Here is a 20,051-nt window from a genome sequence, read left to right as displayed (position 1 = left end):
GCCCCCCAAAATAAAGTCTGACATTGTTTCTACTGTTTCCCCATCTATTTCCCATGAAGTGATAGTAGATATTTAATAAATCTTCTCTATTACCTTTTACTATTAGGTGGAAATTTAAATACAAAGAAATAAAATAGCATTTCCCCTCCTGCATCAATCCAGTGCCAGATGTTAAAATAAGCCTGATAAATGGTGGGTGTGCTACAGACAAGAAGATTGAACTGATGCGAAAAATTCCTAATTCTTCCCTGGCATCTTTGTTAAATGTTGCTAGGGGGGTTCAGAGTTCTCTTTTGATTAAACATTTTAGAGATTTTTCTGCAATAATCTGTAAATTATAATTTATTTTGCTTGCAACATGGTTTTTTAGTGGCCACAAAGAGGAGATGTTTTTAAAGGACCTAATTCTAAGAATAAAGAAAAATTTTAAAAGTTCATAAGCACATAGTACATGAATAAGCCTCCCACCTACATGTGCTGTGCTTAGCCCCTCAGTCATGTCCAGTTCTTTGCAACCCCATGGACTATAGCCCACCAGGCTCCTTGGCATCAGGATTCTCCAGGCAAGAATACTGGAATGTGTTGCCGCACTCTCCTCCAGGGGATCTTCCCAACACAGGGAAGATCCCGCATTACAGGCAGATTCTTTACCATCTGAGTGACCAGGGAAGCTCTTCCCCCCACCCCTAAATAATCCACTCTAAAAAACACTTGGCCTAAATTATACATGCTTAAAAAAAATAAAAAGTATTACCCAACTTCTCCAATTTCACATAACATTATGAAATGAGTTGACTTGGCTATTATTTCAAGCTTGCTTCTGGCTAATTGCTACAACTTAGTGATTCATCATGTTGAGATTTGGACTGGCCAGTAAGACATAGAAATCTAATCACATTCCTAAATCCAAACACTATGGCTAGTTTCTAACCTATAGTGAGGTTCACTTGAACCTCTTTTGGTCTTGCTGTCTCTTTGGGCAGGTCTATAAAAATCTCATACCTGCCCAGTTTAGGAAGAGGTAAGAAAGCTGGCTCGGTGGTAAAGAATCCACCTGCAGTGCAGGAGACACAGGAGATGTAAGTTTGATCCCTGGGTCAGGACAATCCCCCGGAGAAGGAAACAGCAGCCCACTCCAATATTCTTGCCTGAAAAATCCCATGGAAAGAGGAGTCTGGCAGTCTACAGTCCAAAGGGTGGCAAAGAGTTGGACACAACTGAGTGACTAAGCACGGCAAGAAAGGTAAAGATAGCTGCTGCTGCTGCTAAGTCACATTAGTCGTGTCCAACTCTGTGCGACCCCATAGACGGCAGCCCACCAGGCTCCTCCGTCCATGGGATTCTCCAGGCAAGAACACTGGAGTGGGTTGCCGTTTCCTTCTCCAATGCATGAAAGTGAAAAGTGAAAGTGAAGTTGCTCAGTCATGTCTGACTCTTAGCGACCCCATGGACTGCAGCCTACCAGGCTCCTCCACCCATGGGATTTTCCAGGCAAGAGTACTGGAGTGGGGTGCCATTGCCTTCTCTGGGTAAAGGTAGAGAGGACCCTAAAAATTTTGAGTCTTAAAATTCAGAATTTTGAAGCTGCCTTATTTTCTTCATCACACAAGATTGTCATAGATTAGCATATGTAGAATTAACTTTTTTTTAAATACCAATGATAAAAAATGCTTCATGGTGTTGTGCCTACCAGGGGTAGGCAGCTTAGTACTTAGTGCTGTGCTGTGCTTAGTCGCTCAGCCGTATCCAGCTCTTTGCGACCCCCTGGACTGCAGCCCGCCAGGCTCCTCTATCCGTGGGATTCTCCAGGCAAGAATACTGGAGGGGGTTGCCATGACCTACTCTGGGGGATCTTCCAAACCCAGGGGTTGAACCCAGGTCTCCTGCATTGCAGACAGATTCTTTACCATCCAAACCACCAGGGAAGCCCATTTTAGTACTTTACTGGCATATAAAAACAGACTACTTCCCTAGTAGCTCAGCTGGAGAAGGCAATGGCACTCCACTCCAGTCCTCTTGCCTGGAAAATCCCATGGACGGAGGAGCCTGGTGGGCTGCAGCCCATGGGGTCGTTAAGAAGTCAGACACGACTGAGCAACTTCACTTTCACTTTTCACTTTCATGCATTGGAGAAGGAAATGGCAACCCACTCCAGTGTTCTTGCCTGGAGAATCCCAGGGATGGGGGAGCCTGGTGGGCTGCCGTCTATGGGGTCGCACAGAGTCGGACACGACTGAAGTGACTTAGCAGCAGAGGAGTAGTCAAGCCTTTTCTATAGATAGCAGCATCTTTGATAACTTAAAAAAGCCTTGACAGCATCAGTTCCCGGAGGGGGCTGTAACCACTCTAGGGTTCCAGCTGCACAGCATGCTGGGAGCTAAGCAGGCCCACACCAGGAAGGGGCCAAGGGAGAAGGAGCAGTAAGTACTGTCTGAGTTAGCAGCCTTCATGGGGACAAGTCTGTTCCTAATCAGAACTGAGAACAGCAGTCCTCCCCAGTCCTGGTCAGTAATTTAGGGGAGCTTGAATCACAGAGACAGGACTGTAGACAGCTTCTGAACTGCAGAAGAAAGAGGCGCCAGGCAAGACAGGCATTCAGAGAATTTGTGAGAAAGCAGGATGAGACAGGGAAGGGGGGTAGCACTGGGCCCTTGGGGTGGGGGGAGCTCCTCCCAGTATCAGGCAGACAGCTCACCTGGGGTACAAAATGGGCTCCATGGAGTCCAGCACCTGGCTCGAGAGAGAGGCAAATGCTCTGGGCCTCGGATGTCGGGCCCAGGGGACCAGGCGGCACCCAGGTTCTCCCTGGGGATATTCAGGACTGTCAGCCCTGACACCACTCCCTTTGACTACTTCAAGCCCTGCAGGACTGGCTTGACCTTCCCTTCACCATTCCCTCCTGTATGTACCTGCAAATACCCTCCTGTGCCTGTTCTAACACCTGTGCCAAAACGTGCACCAGTAAGACTAGTGGGAGATAAATACTCAAGGATCACAAGAGACCTAGGCTCAGAACACCCACTCAGGGCAGGGGACTTATCTTGCCTCCCGTCAGTGTTTCAGGCAGTTCTACATTCCGTTTACATCCCTTTCCACCTTAAAACCTGTGAGAGGAGTGCAGCATCTGTTATGTTGAGAACAATGCCTTGAAGGCAGCTGTACATTATGCATCCATCAGTTTTTAAGCAACTGAATTCCTAATTCCTACAATTTATGATAGTCATAGATTAAGTAGCTGGGAGGCTTTGGGTTATGTGTTTCGGTATAATTCTATAACCTTATGAGTTCCTGTTTTTCAAAAGCCATATGATCTTCAGTTTCAGTCTTTTGAGAGGTGGGAAAGCTGAGAGAAATGGTAAATGCTTTCAAAAGAATACTAGGCTACCCCTATTGATACGTAGTCCCTTCCAGGTGATCCCCAAGCATCCTGGCCCCTCACTTCAGCTTTGCTCTGGTGCACTGGATGCCTGGCCTCCTTGGCGCCGCCACACCTGTCTAGCCAGGCCCCAGTCTTGGTAAGCTGTTGGGTCAGCCTTCCACTCAGCAGTCACATGTGGCACATGGCTGAGGGAAGTCCAGAAGTCTCATCTAGCACTCAGATCTCTGGTTTTCCTGTCCCAAGCAGGGAATCTGGTCTCTATTGAGGGCACATTAATTTGTTCCCCCAAATGACTGGATATTGCTTAAATTATTGTAGACCTAAAATGAAAAAAACTGACTCTCTTTAAAGTCATGAAGTTGTATTGATATATTTTTTTAATTTTAATTTTTAATTTTAAAATCTTTAATTCTTACATGTGTTCCCAAACATGAACCCCCCTCCCACCTCCCTCCCCATAACATCTCTCTGGGTCATCCCCCTGCACCAGCCCCAAGCATGCTGTATCCTGCGTCAGACATAGACTGGCGATTCGATTCTTACATGATAGTATACATGTTAGAATGCCATTCTTCCAAATCATCCCTCTCCCTCTCCCTCTGAGTCCAAAAGTCCGTTATACACATCTGTGTCTTTTTTCCTGTCTTGCATACAGGGTCGTCATTGCCATCTTTCTAAATTCCATATATATGTGTTAGTATACTGTATTGGTGTTTTTCTTTCTGGCTTACTTCCCTCTGTATAATCGGCTCCAGTTTCATCCATCTCATCAGAACTGATTCAAATGAATTATTTTTAATGGCTGAGTAATACTCCATTGTGTATATGTACCACAGCTTTCTTATCCATTCATCTGCTGATGGACATCTAGGTTGTTTCCATGTCCTGGCTATTATAAACAGTGCTGCGATGAACATTGGGGTACATGTGTCTCTTTCCATTCTGGTTTCCTTGGTGTGTATGCCCAGCAGTGGGATTGCTGGGTCATAAGGTAGTTCTATTTGCAATTTTTTAAGGAATCTCCACACTGTTCTCCATAGTGGCTGTACTAATTTGCATTCCCACCAACAGTGTAGGAGGGTTCCCTTTTCTCCACACCCTCTCCAGCATTTATTGCTTGCAGATTTTTGGATCGCAGCCATTCTGACTGGTGTGAAGTGGTACCTCATTGTGGTTTTAATTTGCATTTCTCTAATAATGAGTGATGCTGAGCATCTTTTCATGTATTTGTTAGCCATCCGTATGTCTTCTTTGGAGAAATGTCTATTTAGTTCTTTGGCCCATTTTTTGATTGGGTCGTTTATTTTTCTGGAATTGAGCTGCATAAGTTGCTTGTATATTTTTGAGGTTAGTTGTTTGTCAGTTGCTTCATTTGCTATTATTTTCTCCCATTCAGAAGGCTGTCTTTTCACCTTGCTTATATTTGCCTTTGTTGTGCAGAAGCTTTTAATTTTAATTAGATCCCATTTGTTTATTTTTGCTTTTATTTCCAGAATTCTGGGAGGTGGATCATAGAGGATCCTGCTGTGATGTATGTTAGAGAGTGTTTTTCCTATGTTCTCCTCTAGGAGTTTTATAGTTTCTGGTCTTACATTTAGATCTTTAATCCATTTTGAGTTTATTTTTGTGTGTGGTGTTAGAAAGTGATCTAGTTTCATTCTTTTACAAGTGGTTGACCAGTTTTCCCAGCACCACTTGTTAAAGAGATTGTCTTTAATCCATTGTATATTCTTGCCTCCTTTGTCAAAGATAAGGTGTCCATATGTGTGTGGATTTATCTCTGGGCTTTCTATTGATATTTTAAATGTGAGTCTTTTTCTGCTTTCTTTTAATAGGAGCTTTTTTCCCCCTGTCTTTGATGCACCGTGTTATATGTTGGATAGTCTTGTCTAAAACATCAGAAATCTTTCTTTTCTGGTTTTGATTCTTGGCTCAAGCTCCCTGAAGTTGGCTTCAAAGACCATAAGAATATAGGACTTCTGGTATCTTAGATAGAATTTCATAAGATTGGTAGGCAGTGACAAAAATAGCCTAAATCTTTCACACTTGGTCTGAACTCCCTGTGTCAGCTGTGGCCTCAGCAAGAGAGAGAGATACTCTGCAAAGGAAGTCATTCGGGGAGAGCTTAATGAAAAGACAGCGATGTGGGCAGGATTGAGAAGGTGGTGTGGCACCTCAGCGGTAATGACAACTAGAAGGGCAAGGGCAGGAAGCTGTTGCCCAGGTATGGAGAAGGTGGCTATAGGCGCAGGCCACCTTCCAGGAGCTGAGACCTGAGGGGAGGGTTGCAGGTAATTAATCTGAGTCGCAGAAAGGAGGTGTTGAGGGAATGGATGCATCAGCTGCGTTCGCTCCTTGCCTGCTGGCCTCCTGCTGCCTCTCTCTAGCTGAATGCAGTCTGTGCCTGAAGGGCAAGGCCGTGCCTTGATGCAGTCTGTGGCAGGCAGCCATGGAGGGCAGAGAGCAGAGCAGAAGGGTAGACGGGAGATATGGAAGGACACACAGAAAATACCGGCCCATTCTCCTCGAATATTTTTCTTATGGAAACTAATGTCATTATCACCGAAGAGAAATTCAGGCCACTTTAATGTTGAACAGCAATTATCGCCCTTTATAAATGCTTCTGGATATGTACAGGTATTTATTACCTAATATTGTAACTGTGTATATATATAATCAAAGACGTCAGTAAATACATTCAAATCAATATCAACAGTTATTAGAGACACTTAAAACCTTACCTAGTTTAAGTGGAACAGTTTTGATGAGCCATAGTTTTTACATCACTGTCTAGGGGTACCATAAGAATCAGCTCATTAGAGATGAGAATTACAGCTTTTTAAAATCAATAACATTTCAACATCTTTGGCCCATCTCCAGAGATTTTTATTTTCACATTAAGACAAAATCAAGAAATTAGAAACTTAAAACTATAGAATTGTTTGGTATCAATATCCAGTCTTCAGTATGGATCAGAATTATCATGCAACCTGTTTTTGCATCCCATGGTAACTGGGTGATCACCACAGAGGTGAATCACAAAAGGGATTTTCTTACTTTCTAGATAGGATCTAACGGTATCTCCAGATGTGTGGAATACCGTCTTTTATTAAAATCCAAATCTGCTGGCCACACAGTAGTCTTTCCAGTGGTACCCAGTGGGGCCATGTCCCCACCTTTTCCTCACTTCACTGCTTAGATTAACCATCTGCATGGGGAATAGTAATAATGGAGGTTCTTACTTAATATATTCAGTTGTAACCCGCATTCAGACAAAACCCCAAATTTATGATGAAAGAAAAACTAAATACAAATTGAATTATTTTTATGGAACTTGGCATTAAAGTATTTACTAACTTTTATTTTTCTAAGTGGATGTAATTGTTAGCTTAGGGATTGTTTTCTCAATGCACCTGAGTCAGCAGTCTGTATTTTTTCAGGGTCCTTTATTAACGAGTGCTGAGGCTTGCAGCTTCTGGGGCTCTGTCCAGGGATGAATGAAAGAATGTGGGACTTAACCCTTTCTGTTTCCGCACCATCTTTATAGCATCATCTTGCCTATTATAGCATTTTCCACCTTTTACTAAAAGAAGGAGAGACTCAACCCTCCAGTCTTGTTTTCTCACCTCAGAAGCTGTATAACTTATAGTCACAAATTGCAAATCAAAATACCATACTAAAGCATATTTTTTCTTCTCTCAGAAAGGCCTTGGGCTTCCTGCTAGCATGTCCTGTTTATCGCAGACTGGCAAGGTCATTTTTCTTAAAAAAAAAAAAATCTGAATTAGAAAAGTTAGTTTTTAATGCTTAAATTGTCTTAGCACCAGTTTGATGTAGTTTACTTATAAATTATGGATAACTGGAAAGTGTGTGTGTGTGTACCATAATTTCTTTTTCCATTTCCTTCATTGATGGGCACTTAGGTTGTTTCCATGTCTTGGCTACTGTAAATAATGCCGCTGTGAATTTAGGGGTACAGTTATATTTTCAATTTAGTATTTTTCATTTCCTTTAAATATTCCAGAAGCATGATTGCCAGATCATTGGGTAATTCTGAGTCTCCTCCACACTTTTTTCCGTAGTGGCTGTCAGTTTACATTCCCAGTGCACAGGGACTCCGTTTCCTTCACACCCATGCCGGCATTTATCTCTTTTTGATGATGGCCATTCTAATGGTCATGAGGTGATCTCTCACTGTGGTTTCAGTTTGTATTTCTCTAACAACTAGTGGTGTCGAGCATCCTCTCATGTACTTATTGTCCTTCCATGGATCTTCTTTGGAGAAATGTCTATTCAGGTCCTGTGCCCATTTTTAAATAAGATTATTTGGATATTTTTTGCTTTTGAGTTGTATGAGTTTTATAATACACTTTGGATATTAACTCCTTATCAATATATGGTTTGCAAATATTTTCCCCAATCCATAGATTGTCTCTTCACTTTGTTAATGATTTCTTCTGTTGTGCAGAAGCTTTTTAGTTTACTGTAGTTCCGCTTGTTTATTTTTTATTTTATTGCTTGTCCTTTTGTGCTTGTGCATTAAATCTATAGATGACTTTTGTAGTAGTGACAATTTAACAACATTCTTCTAATGCATGAACGTGATGTACCTTCACATTGATTTGCTTCTTCTTTAATTTCTTTTATCAGTCTCTCATAGTTTTCAGAGTAGAGATTTTCATCTGCATAGTTAAATTTATTCCTAAGTATTTTGTTTTTGATGCTCTTGTCAATGTGATTGATTTCTTTCTTTCTCTGAAAATTTGTTGTTAGTGTATAGAAACACTACTGATTTTTCTCTGTTAATTTGTATCATGTAACTTTACTGAAATCATTGATTAGATTTAACAGGTTTATGATTATCTTTAGGATTTTCTATATATAAAAACATGTTATCTAAAAATAGAGATAATTTATCCAGTTCTGATACTTGTATTTCTTTTTCTTACCTGATTACTCTAGCTAAGACTTCCAACTATGTTGAATAGGAATGGTGCAAGAGGCACCCATGTCTTATTCCTGATCTTAGAGGAAAAGCTTTTAACCTTCCACCACTAAGTATGATATTCGCTATGGGCCTGTCTTATGTGGCCTTCATTTTGTTGAGATATGTTCCTTCTATTTCTAATTTGTTAAAAGTTTTTATTATGCGTGGATGTTGAATTTTGTAAAATGCTTTTTCCATGTTTATTGAGATGATCATTTATTTCTTTCCTTTCATTCTATTAACATGATGTATCACATTGCTTGACTTGCATAGGTTGAACCATCCTTGCATCCCCAAGATAAATCCCATTATTCATGGTGAATGATTCTAGTAATGTGCTGCTGAATTCAGTTTGCTAGTATTTTATTGAGAATGTTTACACCTGTATTCATCAGAGATTTTGGCCTCTACTTTTCTGGTAATGTCCTTTTCTGTTTTTGGTATCAGGTTAATGCTGGTCTCATAAAATGAGTTTGGGAGTGTTCTCTCCTCTTTGGTTTTTTGGAGGAGTCTGAGAAGGATTGGTGTTAATTCTTCTTCAAGTGTTTGGTAGAATTCACCCAGTAAAGGCATCTAATTCTGGACTTTTTCTTCAGTGGGATGGTAACCATATTTTAAAGTAGAAATCCTCACAGTTAAAATTTTTTACTTTGAAATCAGTCTCCATCTTGGCTATTTTTTAAAGCAAAAGTTAGTTGATGGCAGAGTTTTATATCAACTTTATTATCACTACCACTACCTCTCCAACATTTGAAACCTTCCACATGTTTCCATTTTCCTAGTTTTTTGGTTCTGGAATCTCTCTAACTTTTACAAAAAGAATTGGCTTGGTGAGAGTCAGTACAAAATTTAGCTGCCCTTGGATTATTCTCTTACATCTAAAACCCCAGTAAATAATCCAGGAAAGCAGCTCACTGTATTCTGGCAAGGGCTTCAGACGATCAGAACTGGGATTGGTGTCAGAAGTGGGATTAATGCCACTGCTCTTTCATCCTACTCATGTTTGTTGGAGGTCTGAGGATTGCCCTAAGAGTTGAACAATCACAGGCCTTTGTTGTTTGCCAAATTCGATTCTCCTAAATCCGCTCATCCAGCTAGGATGTCAACTCTGTGAAAGCCAAATTTCTGATACACTGCTTGATCTCCAAATTGATAACAGTACCAGCACTCCATGAATATTTGTTGAATGAATGGATAAACTTCTAACAAGATTTAGGTTTATTTCCAGTCACTGACACCCATGGATTAAATATCAGCCTATGATTTTGTCAGCATCTTGTCTGTATATCCATAATCTGTCTCTAAGCAGTTGGTACCCCTGGTCCCTTCCAGCCCTCAGGTTAAAGGATTCTGCCTTTAGGCAATTGCGAACACCAGCGCTAAGTGGAGAGACCCTTACTCCTAAGCTCCATCTCTGTGGCACTGAGGGTCTTTGTCCCCTTTGGCAGGGAGTGTGACAGTGAGTGTTTAGGAGGGATCTAGAGGGTCAGGCAATTTCCGTGCTCAGGCACATATGCTACAAGCTTCCCTTCATGTGGCTGAATGAGTAGTGCCTCCAACAGTTCCCATGGACAGGGAGGGACTCATCCCTGGGCACCACTGGCCCGTTGCAATATTCACCCACATTTGGCTGCCAGCATCTCATTAGCTTTTAGTAACCCCGACTTGTGGATCTACAGACAGATCAGGATCCTGAAGGGTGGTCTTTGTCCTCCCCCGCCCTCTAGAACCTCACTCTGGAGAGGATGGTGTGAGCACCCCCTAGACAGTACTGGGTAGGGGGGAGGGCATTGTATGCTGGGTGGAATCCTTCTCCCAATCACCCAGAGTGAAGGGCAGGGAAAAGAGGATTTTCCACTCCACAGACTGCCTTCCCCCAGCAGGCAACCTCGCCGCCCATCCATCTCAGCTGCTCAGCACAAGGAAACTCTGAGGTGGCAGCGCCAGAGCTATTCTTAGCAGGGGATTATAAAGGAGGAGTCTGCGAATACTCTTACATTAATCTTTTAGTCCCTCTGGTGCATATTCACTCTCAATCTAGGCCATATGTTCCTGAGGAAACCAGGAAGCTTTTATAAACCAAAATTAGAAGCAGATTCTGAGCCTTCTCTGAATGGTGGTCCCCTCCTCTCGGAACTGACAAGTCCTAGACTTCACTTTCACTTTTCACTTTCATGCATTGGAGAAGGAAATGGTAACCCACTCCAGTGTTCTGGCCTGGAGAATCCCAGGGACGGGGGAGCCTGGTGGGCTGCCGTCTGTGGGGTCTCACAGAGTCAGACACGACTGAAGTGACTTAGCAGCAGCAGCAGCACCAAATAACCTCAAAATTCCACTCTGGCACTAGCGTTTTCCAGACTTTTTCTTAAACTGTGCTTACGGCTGAATGAGAAAGGCCCTAAAGCTTATCTGCTTCTACTGTCTCACATCATTTGTGAATCAATTTGAACAGATTTATGAACTGAAGAAGAAAATCCTATGACGAGAACTGTACATCATGGCTATATAAAGAAATGTTAAGGGGGGGGGTTGTTTTGTTTTGTTTTTGTGGTTTTTTTTTGTTTCCCAAATTAATAGCTGCCTTTGATGCATAATTCCTTAATATATGAGTCCATGGTGTAAGATTGTTAAAAGTTCCACTAACTTGTAAATGTCGTCTATCTGACTCTCCGTTTCTCAAGGGCCAGCCCTGTGTCTGTCGCGGTGGCCTCTGTGTGCCTCACACCGTGCCTTGCACATGGTATATAGTGAGCAAATATTTCCTCAGTGAGTAGACAAATAGGCACATTTATTTAACCTGCTCCTCTGCTTATTTAAGTAAATTAATCTGTTCTCAAAATGGCCTACAAATCTGTCCTTTGTCAGCAAACCACTTTTACCTTCATTTTGCTAGCACTGATGGGTGGTCTTCCTATTGTGGGGAAGGTGTGACCCATGTAGAACTGAATGATGCCCCATCTGGCCATGGAACTGCTCTTGGTTAAATGATTTCCTATCTCCATATCCCTTGTTCATTAGGGATTAAATTTTATTTGGTTTAAATCTATTTAAATAACCCAAGGCAAAAAGGACTGAAAGAAAAGTCTATATTATTATAGCCACCACACCCATCTTACAGACAAAGCTTCTTAGCAGATTTATAGTGAAATAAAGAATATGCTCACAAGTAGCAAAGTCTAAAAATATGGAAAGGTTTAGATTTCCCTGAGTTGAAGCAAATCCCCATCTATAGGTAATCCCAGTTTTCCTTCGTACCTTTTGTGCTATGTTTGGGGACAGAAGTCCACTGGGAGAAACTGCCCCAATTTTTTTTTTAATGCTTTATTGAATCAGTTAATCCACATTTCAAGTTTGCTTGAGGCTTGATGAACATGAAGAAGCACGACAATGCTCCCATCCATAGTGATATCAACAAATAAACAGCCCAGCTCTCCTGGCGCTTTCCTCAGTTCCACTGGCCTGACAGAAGCCCTTTGTCATCACTGATCAATAGCTGCTTTGTGAGCTTGTATCGAAGAGCTGCTAAGAACTGACAATCGTGCTGGCAGGTGCTGCTGAACTTAACATAACTGAGATCTGTCAAAAGCATCTGATCCCATGGTGGAGGGACCATGAACGGCATAAACTTTGGTACACAGCCCTGCAGTTGCAAACAGGTTGCCTGTGAGCTAAGCTCAGACCTCATGCTGGGAGGGTGTTTGCATCTGTGTCGGGTGGAGAGTCCCTGCTACTCCAGAGCATTTCTCTCCAAGCTGAAGTCTTCTTCCTCCCTGCACCCCTTAATCCTGTGAGATTTCTACACGCAGAGCTGCCCTGAGCAGGTGGAAGGTGGCGAGTTTCCTATTCTCTAACACGGTGGAGGGAACTGAAGGTGCAGAATCTATTAATCACTTCAAAGGCCGGTTTCTTAGTCATGTAACTCTTCTGAAAGTTTGTTAGTGATTCTTAAGGGAATTTAATGCTACCTTCATAAATGGTTTTCCCTTTTCAGATCTCTTGGCTTTCTGTGTTTTTTGAACCAAAGTAATGACTATGTAATGGGTAGTTTTAGGAATTGAGCCTTCCATTCATTAGAAAATAGCTTGCTCACTTTTTATCACAAAGAATGGGCCAGGGTGTAAAAATGCAGAGGTGTTATAGAATGCTATGAAGTGCTGTAAAATGATTTTTAAATAGATTAACACACCTAGGAAATCATACTCCTACAGTGGGATCAGTTGACTCAAACCCACTCACACGTGAAGCTAAAGAACACATCACAAATGGGTAAGCCCTTTTCTACCCAGAGGGAGTCTCTTTCAGAAGATAGTGGCAAAGTTGGGTCTTACTATTTTAGTCAAGTGTTTAAATGTCTCTTGGATCTCCATTTAGAGGGAAAGCATGCTACTAGGGTCGTTTACCCTCCCACTTTTTACTATTGTGTGGTCAAGATGTGATAACTGAGGTCTTTGCAGAAGCAGTTGTTAGGATGCACAATCTGTGCCCCTTGACATGATGTCCATGGGTGTATGACATGCAGGACTGGGCTTCTTGTGGGTGTGTGGAAGGCATATTGGTGCCACTGTTGTGCTCTAAACAGCTGGTGTGCTCTAAACAGCCCCATCCACTCCTTTGAAGTTCACATCGTGCCGGGCCATCTTTCCCCCTCCCAGTTCCTGTCTTTTATCAGTTTCCTGTCCCTGTTTGGCTGGTGGTCAGCTGGCTGACCCCAGCTCCTGCCGCACTGCGGCTTATGTCATCAACCATTGCTCCTCTCACTGACTTAACCTTCTCTCCTCTAGATTTCTCATTCCCAGAACACCTGACCTTCATCCTCACCAAGATACCCAACGCCTAGACACCTTCATTTTTCTCTCAGCTCCCTCCCAGCCTCCCTTCTTGCCTCCTTAAATGCCACCCCTCCAGTCCTCTGGGCTCTTCATCCCTGTATTTCTCCTACCCCTCTACTCCTCTGACTAGAAGATCACACTGGTGCTGGTTGCCCTCACCAGAGTCCTTCCCATGCTCCACCCCACAAAACCATTCACTCCTTCCTTCTTCTCAGAGGAAGTGAGTCCCTCCTATTCATGGTGGTGCTTGGGCCCTGACCTTCCTACTATCCAAGCTCCCTCATCATTTCTCATCTTCCCTCTGTCTCCTATGCCACCTGCCCCAAACTGGATCCATGTCCTTAGTCAAGAAACACATTCCAGTCTTTCCCATCCCACTCAACTCTGCTCATGAGAGAAACAGTCCTTTGACGGAGTTTACACATGTATCCCCCCCTTCACCTCCCCTCCCTGCCTGCTTCTCGTCCGTGCCTCATCTGGCCAGCCCATCTGCCTTCTGTCCCTGCTGACGTGGTCACTCAAGTTCCCAGTTTCAATCTACTCTCTTTGTCTTGTTTAAAGGACAAACTCATTTCTTCTGTAGTAGCATTGTTCAATAGAAATATAGTGTAAGCTACAGAGGTGATTTTTCTAGCAGCCACGTTACAAAAAGTAAAAGAAATGGTGAACTTTAATTTTAATAACGTATTTTTAACCCAATACAAAAAATATACCATTTTAACATGTAATCAATATATAAATAATTCATTATTTTGTATGTATTTTAACTATTATTTTTACTAGGTCTTCAAAACCAGGTCTGTATTTTGCAGTTAGAACACATTGCCCCGTGGACAAGGCACAATTCAAGTGCTCAGCAGCTGCGGCCAGTGGTGACCATGTTGGACAGTGTAGGTTTAGATGATATTCTACCGCTTACCCTTTGGAATCAATCTCTTCTGGCCCTCCTCCTACCACTCCAACCATTCCTTCTCAGGGCCCCATGTCTGCTTCCTCTTCCAGCCCCTCATATGCTGTTGGTGCTCAGGATCTCACCTTTGGCCATTCTCTCTTTTCACCTTACACCCTCTCCCTGATTCATATGTCCCACCTATTGGCCATGATTCCTGGTGTTGTGTGTCTGAGTCCCACCTCTCGGTTGAACCTCCAGCTAGAATGGCCAACCCACAGGCGTCCAGAGTTTGACATGCCAAAACTGAGCTCCCCATCCTCCCTCAGAAATCTCCTGTCTCAGGCGGTGCTGACGCCAAAGCAGGACACTGTTGTCCCACCTGAACTGCTCTCCCTCCTCATCCCCTAGAGCTCATCAGATGTGGTGTCCTTGAAGCCGACGTCCTCTGTGATAGTCTAGTCACCTTTACTTGCGCTTCCCTCTGCTCCAGTTCATCATGCCCTCAACTTTTCACCCATATAGTTGACTGCTCACCTAAAACAGCTGAGTCTGGAACTGTACCTCTATTTTGTTAAAAGGGATTGGGTCGTAGGCCTCAGTCAAGAGCATTTTCAAGGTGGAAGGCTCCTCTCAGGATTGCCCATAGTTCTGCCTGATCCCCTTCTTTCAACTCCACTTCTTCACTGAGCAGCTCTACAGACTGTTCTGGAAGCCAAATAAATATTGGATTGGCCAAAAAGGTCATTTGAGTTTTTTCCATGTGATCTTATGGAAAGATCTACATTTGACAGAATCCAGTTCCTTTTGTTTTGAAAATAGTTCTCATGGCTTTGGAGACTTTTCCTAAACCTGGACTTATCCTAGAGCAGAGGTTCTTAATTAATGCCTCTCTCAGTCTCAACCTGTCTCTCTCATGCTACAGACATCTTTGAAAATATGATTAAAGCACACCTCTTTTCCCTAGAAAAATGTATGCATGCACACACAATTTGACATGAATGCCAGGGGTGTCACTGGATCCCTGAAGCCCATTCAGAGGGGAGACAGGTCTTGCTAGAGGACAGTCCTAAACCAGTGCTCAAATCATCCCGTTTCCACCTGCAACCAGGATCCAGGGTCACTGGGTTTCCCAAGACGTTTTGAAAACTCTTAGAGCATTTTAATAACACATCTTGGAATCTGAAGAAAGCCACGCTTCCTCCAAGGACACTTTGAACATCATTGGACTAACAGCGCTAAAAACGATTCCAAATGTGCATTTCTTGGCTAAACGTAGCTGAGTTTCTCCACACCCACACCTCTCTTTATAGAAGCTGCTTGGAATGACTGTTTCTCACCAGTTCTCTGAGCCTTCCCCCCAGTCGGCTCTCACATTGCACTCCTCTCGGGTGGTGACTGACTTCCATAACCTCCTCAGTCGTTTCAGAAGCTGCCCAGGAGCCTTGGCATTGACCCCTCACCCGTACAACTCAGGTCATCGTGTGCTCTGTTCCACCCCTCGCTCTGCCAGCCCAGCACCCCAGTGCGGGGCAGTGGGCAGGGAGGTGAACGCCTGAGCACAGGTCACCCCTGGGGCCTGTCGTGGGGTGACAGCCCGTGCCACGGTAACACTCCACACACCTTCACGTGAGTCGAAGCTTTCTCTTCCACGGCCGAGCTGCTGGGCTATGGGATTGCAGGTAGCACTGACCTGTCATAGTCCTTCTGTGCCTAGAGGGAACACAGGACCTGGAGTGGCGACTCATCGGTGTGGGGTGGGTCTCCAGCAGCCACTCCCCCCAGCACTGGGCAGGAAGGGAGCTGCCTCATTACTTAACACCGAGTCACAAGCTTGAGCTCGCAGGCCCCTCACCGAGGTTCCCACCTCCACCCTCTTTTCCTTGTACCCTCTCCACGCGCAGGCCTGATCTTCCTCCTCTCTCCTGATTATCCAGTTCGCTTGCTCTCTTGGCCAGGTTCCCTCCTTAAATTTTTTCCCAGTGGAAACTTTCTGCTTTGTTTCCCAGAGTCTCTTCACAGCCCCACTTGCCCTGTGAGCCCTTCTTGTCTCTGCTCCTCCCGCCTTTGGCCCCACCCCATCACCTTCCCAGCCCTGCACCTCCCTGCAGATTCCCAGTCATGCTCACGGCCTTCCTCGCTCTCCATCCTGTGTGCCAGCTGCGAACAACCAACTATAAAGAGTTTATTGGACTGAAAAGTGAGTGAATGTTCTCACACGCTCTGCTCTTTCCCACCTCAGCAAAGCTTTTCAGAGTCACATTTCCAAAGGAATCTGAATCTGGAAGGATTTAGATCCACTGAAAAATACTAAACCTCCAGGGTTTGGCTGTGGTTGAAACTGTTGGCAGTCCCTCTCACGTCTGATGTTACGAACCCTGTTTATAGATGCCTGGAAAGAAGCCTTTAATGCTTGTATTGTGTTTTAACTTGCTTTCCTTTGGAGGCAGGGAATTGTCAAGTAAGTATGCGCAGCACTCTGCAAAAGCCCAGGTGTTGGATGAGCATCTAGAACTAAGCGTTCATGCAGAATTCACAGCCGTGGAGGGTCTATACTTAACACTCTGCTGAATTTGCCACAATGCAGGTTTCTGCCTTTTGCCCCCTCATCTTCAGTTTTGAAGCAATACAGCTGTAAACATGCTTGTGAAATAAGAAAGAAAACATTCTGAGATTGCTTTACTTTTCAGTTTTTTACTGAAAATCAAGGTGAAAAAAGCATCAGATTGCCTCCACGTGTATATATATACAACCCACTGTATATATAAGTACACAGTGTTTGTGCTTGTATGCATACTCTGTATACACTGTATAATATGCGACATATTATACAGCCCGTGTATGCCCTGAAAACGAGCCCTGCGTGTAATCTCAGATTCTGCCGTATGAACCGTGCTCTAGTTCCCCTGGCCCCTTGCTCCCATCTCGGACCTTGGCTTGCTTTTATCGTACACGCAGACACTCTTAGGTGGAAGAAGAAACCCACGGATGTCATTTAAAAGTTCCACTAAAACAGAAGAAAGAGCAGATGTCCCGGGAAGCGATAATTACCATGCATGCAGTCTAATTGTGAGAACCGCCTGCCCCCAGCCTCCCGCTCTTGCCCAATTTGGCAGCGGTGATGTCAGCCGGGGGTGTCGTTTGCAGAGATGTGCTCTCTCCCTATTCTTTGGTGCTGACAGTGATGCCATTTGGTCCAATTATCACTTATGATTACATAACATGTTTTGATTGAAGAGCTTCTGAGAAAATAAAGCTACCTTGTTTCTCCTGAGCACAAAAATGCAAGCCGTTCCAGCAGGCACGCTGCCCTCCCGAGAAACGTTGCGAACTATTAGGCTAAATTATGAGTTGAACTTGATTCGGAAACAAAGTGGCCATTGTGCCTGACTCCCACCGACATCCAGGAGGATGTGATTGTTTTTCTGACCACAAGTCCCTCTCCAGCGCACTCTAAACTAAGCAGAGGCCCCCTGGCGCATTGGCACAGCCCAGAGAGTGCGCGGAAGCAGTGACAAGGCCTCCTTTTTTCTCCCTATCCTGTAGGCGCTTTAGTGCAGAGTTTGCCCAGAGACGCCAGGGTATGAGCTTTCTGAATTTGGTAGAGCGGTGCACTCTTTCATTTCTGTTTTAGTTCTTTGCTGGCATGTTCGGGAAGCATGGTGTGTGCCACACAGGAATGTCTGTTCACTTGGACGATGCTTGTGCATGAATGAGGTGGTTGCTAGTGCAGCCCTAAACTGTACTAAGTTTCTCACTTGGCTTTGTTTGCTGCTTACAAGGGGATCCAGGTAATCCTTTCTCTTTATGTAGCCCCCAAAGCCAGAGCTAATGAATTGAAACATGTGGCAGGAGCTGGGCCCTTCCCCTGCCCCTCCCAGGGTCTCTAAATGCAGAGAAGTCCCATTTGAGGGAAGCTTGTGGTACCCAAAAATTGCCCTCTTCTTATAGGAGTCCTTGAGGGCTTCCCAGTTAGAGGAATTTCTTAATTAAAATTGGAGGCCCAAATCTGCAGAGCTGAGCAGGATAAAACAAGCTTTGGTGTGGTGGTAGCAGTTGAATACAGACCATGAGCTTGCCCTGAGGGGTAGGGCCAAGGCCTTCATTCTTTGCTTCCTATCTGCCCTTTGTGTGGCAAGAATGACCTGGGCACTTGACCTTCAGGGCCGGTTCCCCAGCCTGGCTTGAAAGTCCTACTTCACACCACACCAGGATCTCTGAGCACCTAATTCTGAACAGTGCATCCCCATCTGAAAATGCCCAGTGGATTTAGGAAGTGCAGCCCCTTCCTTCTCAGGCTTAGTTAGCTCTTTAGTTTTAAAACCAACCCCTCTGGCTCATGCGTTCTTCCTGGCTCCCAGGAGAGAGGGCCTGACTCTGACTTCTATGCCTTAGGTGTAGGGAAGCTCAACTCCGTGCCTGTGAATCCAGGGCCCAAAGTATTAGAAGCTGCTTTTCCTGGAGGCGGAAGAGGGGCTAGGGAGGGGCCTGGACAGGACAAACCCAGGGGTGTGTGGTCCTCCGAGTAGGGGAGGACAGAGAGAGCCTGGCATTGGTCTTAGATGGCCGCACTGGACAGGCAACCTTGCTGCCTTTTATTCAACACTTTGCTTCTCTTGGACACTCTCTGTTCCAGACCACCCGTTAGCAGAGCAGCTCCCCAGCCTGAGAAGCTCCAGAAGAACAACATCACCAAAAAAAAGAAACTGGTTGAGGTGAGGAGGTCACACTATTTTGTTCTTCCACCTGCCGTCGATGTTCTAAGATCTGCCCGGTGGACATCGCCACCTGCAAGTCCCACGGACACCTTCAGGTTACCCCAACTGGACCAGCTGGCTCTCGCGTCTCCCATCCCTTCCACACAGCACTGTGTTCCCCAGCAACGACCAGAGTCACATCTCCTGGGTCATGTTCCTTCAGCCCCACCACCAAGCCCTTTGGTCACTAACCCCAAAATATCCTGTGTCCTTCAGACCTGGTCCCTTTCCCCTGTACCTAGTGCCACCCAGGGGGGCTTATTCACCATCTCTGTCACTTGTCGGGTGCTGGGTGCTTTCCTGTATATTGATACTTCCCGCCGAGTATTTCACACATGCCTCGAGTCTACAGGGTAGGTCCCATTATTGTTCCATCTTACAGATGAGGGTGCTGTAGCTCAGAGAAGTCCAGTGATGGGTTAGGTCCCAGCCCCGGATCACTGAGCCAGTGAGTGGAGAGGGCTTTGAACTCTGCTGTCAGGACCTGGGGATGAGAGCTCCGGGCTACCTGCTGATTTCTGAGAGGGCCCTCCTAACTGTTCTCGCTGCCTCCAGACCCGTCCCTTTCCTCTCTGACACATGCCCCGCTGCTCACAGAGTCAGCTCGTGGCAATATAACTCTTCTCTCTCCACCCCGGCTTTGAGACCCAGGAGGGCCCCACTCTCCCGATGGGATCCATGATCATGATTTCAGAACCTTACCCAGGAGCCCTCGTCCTAGCTCGTCACCTGAGATTCTCCGCAGCAACTCATGTCCCTAACCCCGAAGCCATCGGTGTTCTCTGAAGCTGCCTGGGACTTTCGGGCCCCTGGGCCCAGAAGCCTCCTCCTCTTCCCTCCCCACACCCCATCCTTCCCCGCCCTTCTCTGTGCAGCCTTCTTTGGTGCTCCCCACCCTAAACCCTCCTGCCCTCCACCCACCCCACACGCCCTCCTCCGCAGCCCTGCCCCACACTCTACTGCCATTACTTCACGCTCATCTGTCCCCTACAACACTCTGAACTCCTTGAGGCCAGAAAAATCTAAGTTAAATTTTTTTATTAGAAGAGGAAAATATATTGGGGGGGGAGGGGTGATTATAATGGAAACAGCACAGGTCAGGAAATGCAGCTGAACTTCAGGAAAGACGGGGTTCGGAAATGGAAAGGCTGTCATCAACCAAGACAGTGCCTCTTTCTGCCCAGCAGGGCCTCATGTGAGCCTGAGGCAT

General features: G+C 44.9%; 1 protein-coding gene across 9 annotated transcripts in view; it reads left to right on the top strand.

The window, feature by feature from the left end:
• EML6 (EMAP like 6) overlaps positions 1–20,051 on the top strand; it is a 290,298-nt gene that overhangs the window by 249,661 nt on the left and 20,586 nt on the right. For all 9 annotated transcript variants that reach the window (XR_011255673.1, XR_011255672.1, XR_011255675.1 and 6 more), the window contains one exon: positions 18,721–18,799. Coding sequence is in view for 6 of the 9 variants with exons in the window: in XM_069583321.1 (XP_069439422.1) it covers positions 18,721–18,799 (79 nt within the window). In the remaining 3 variants the exon portion in view is untranslated. The remainder of the gene's footprint in view (positions 1–18,720; positions 18,800–20,051) is intronic.

The sequence above is a fragment of the Ovis canadensis genome, chromosome 3 (assembly GCF_042477335.2).
Source record: "Ovis canadensis isolate MfBH-ARS-UI-01 breed Bighorn chromosome 3, ARS-UI_OviCan_v2, whole genome shotgun sequence".
NCBI lineage: Eukaryota > Metazoa > Chordata > Mammalia > Artiodactyla > Bovidae > Ovis > Ovis canadensis.
The sequence above is the reverse complement of the archived record's forward strand: the minus strand, read 5'-3'. Positions and strand labels throughout refer to the sequence as shown.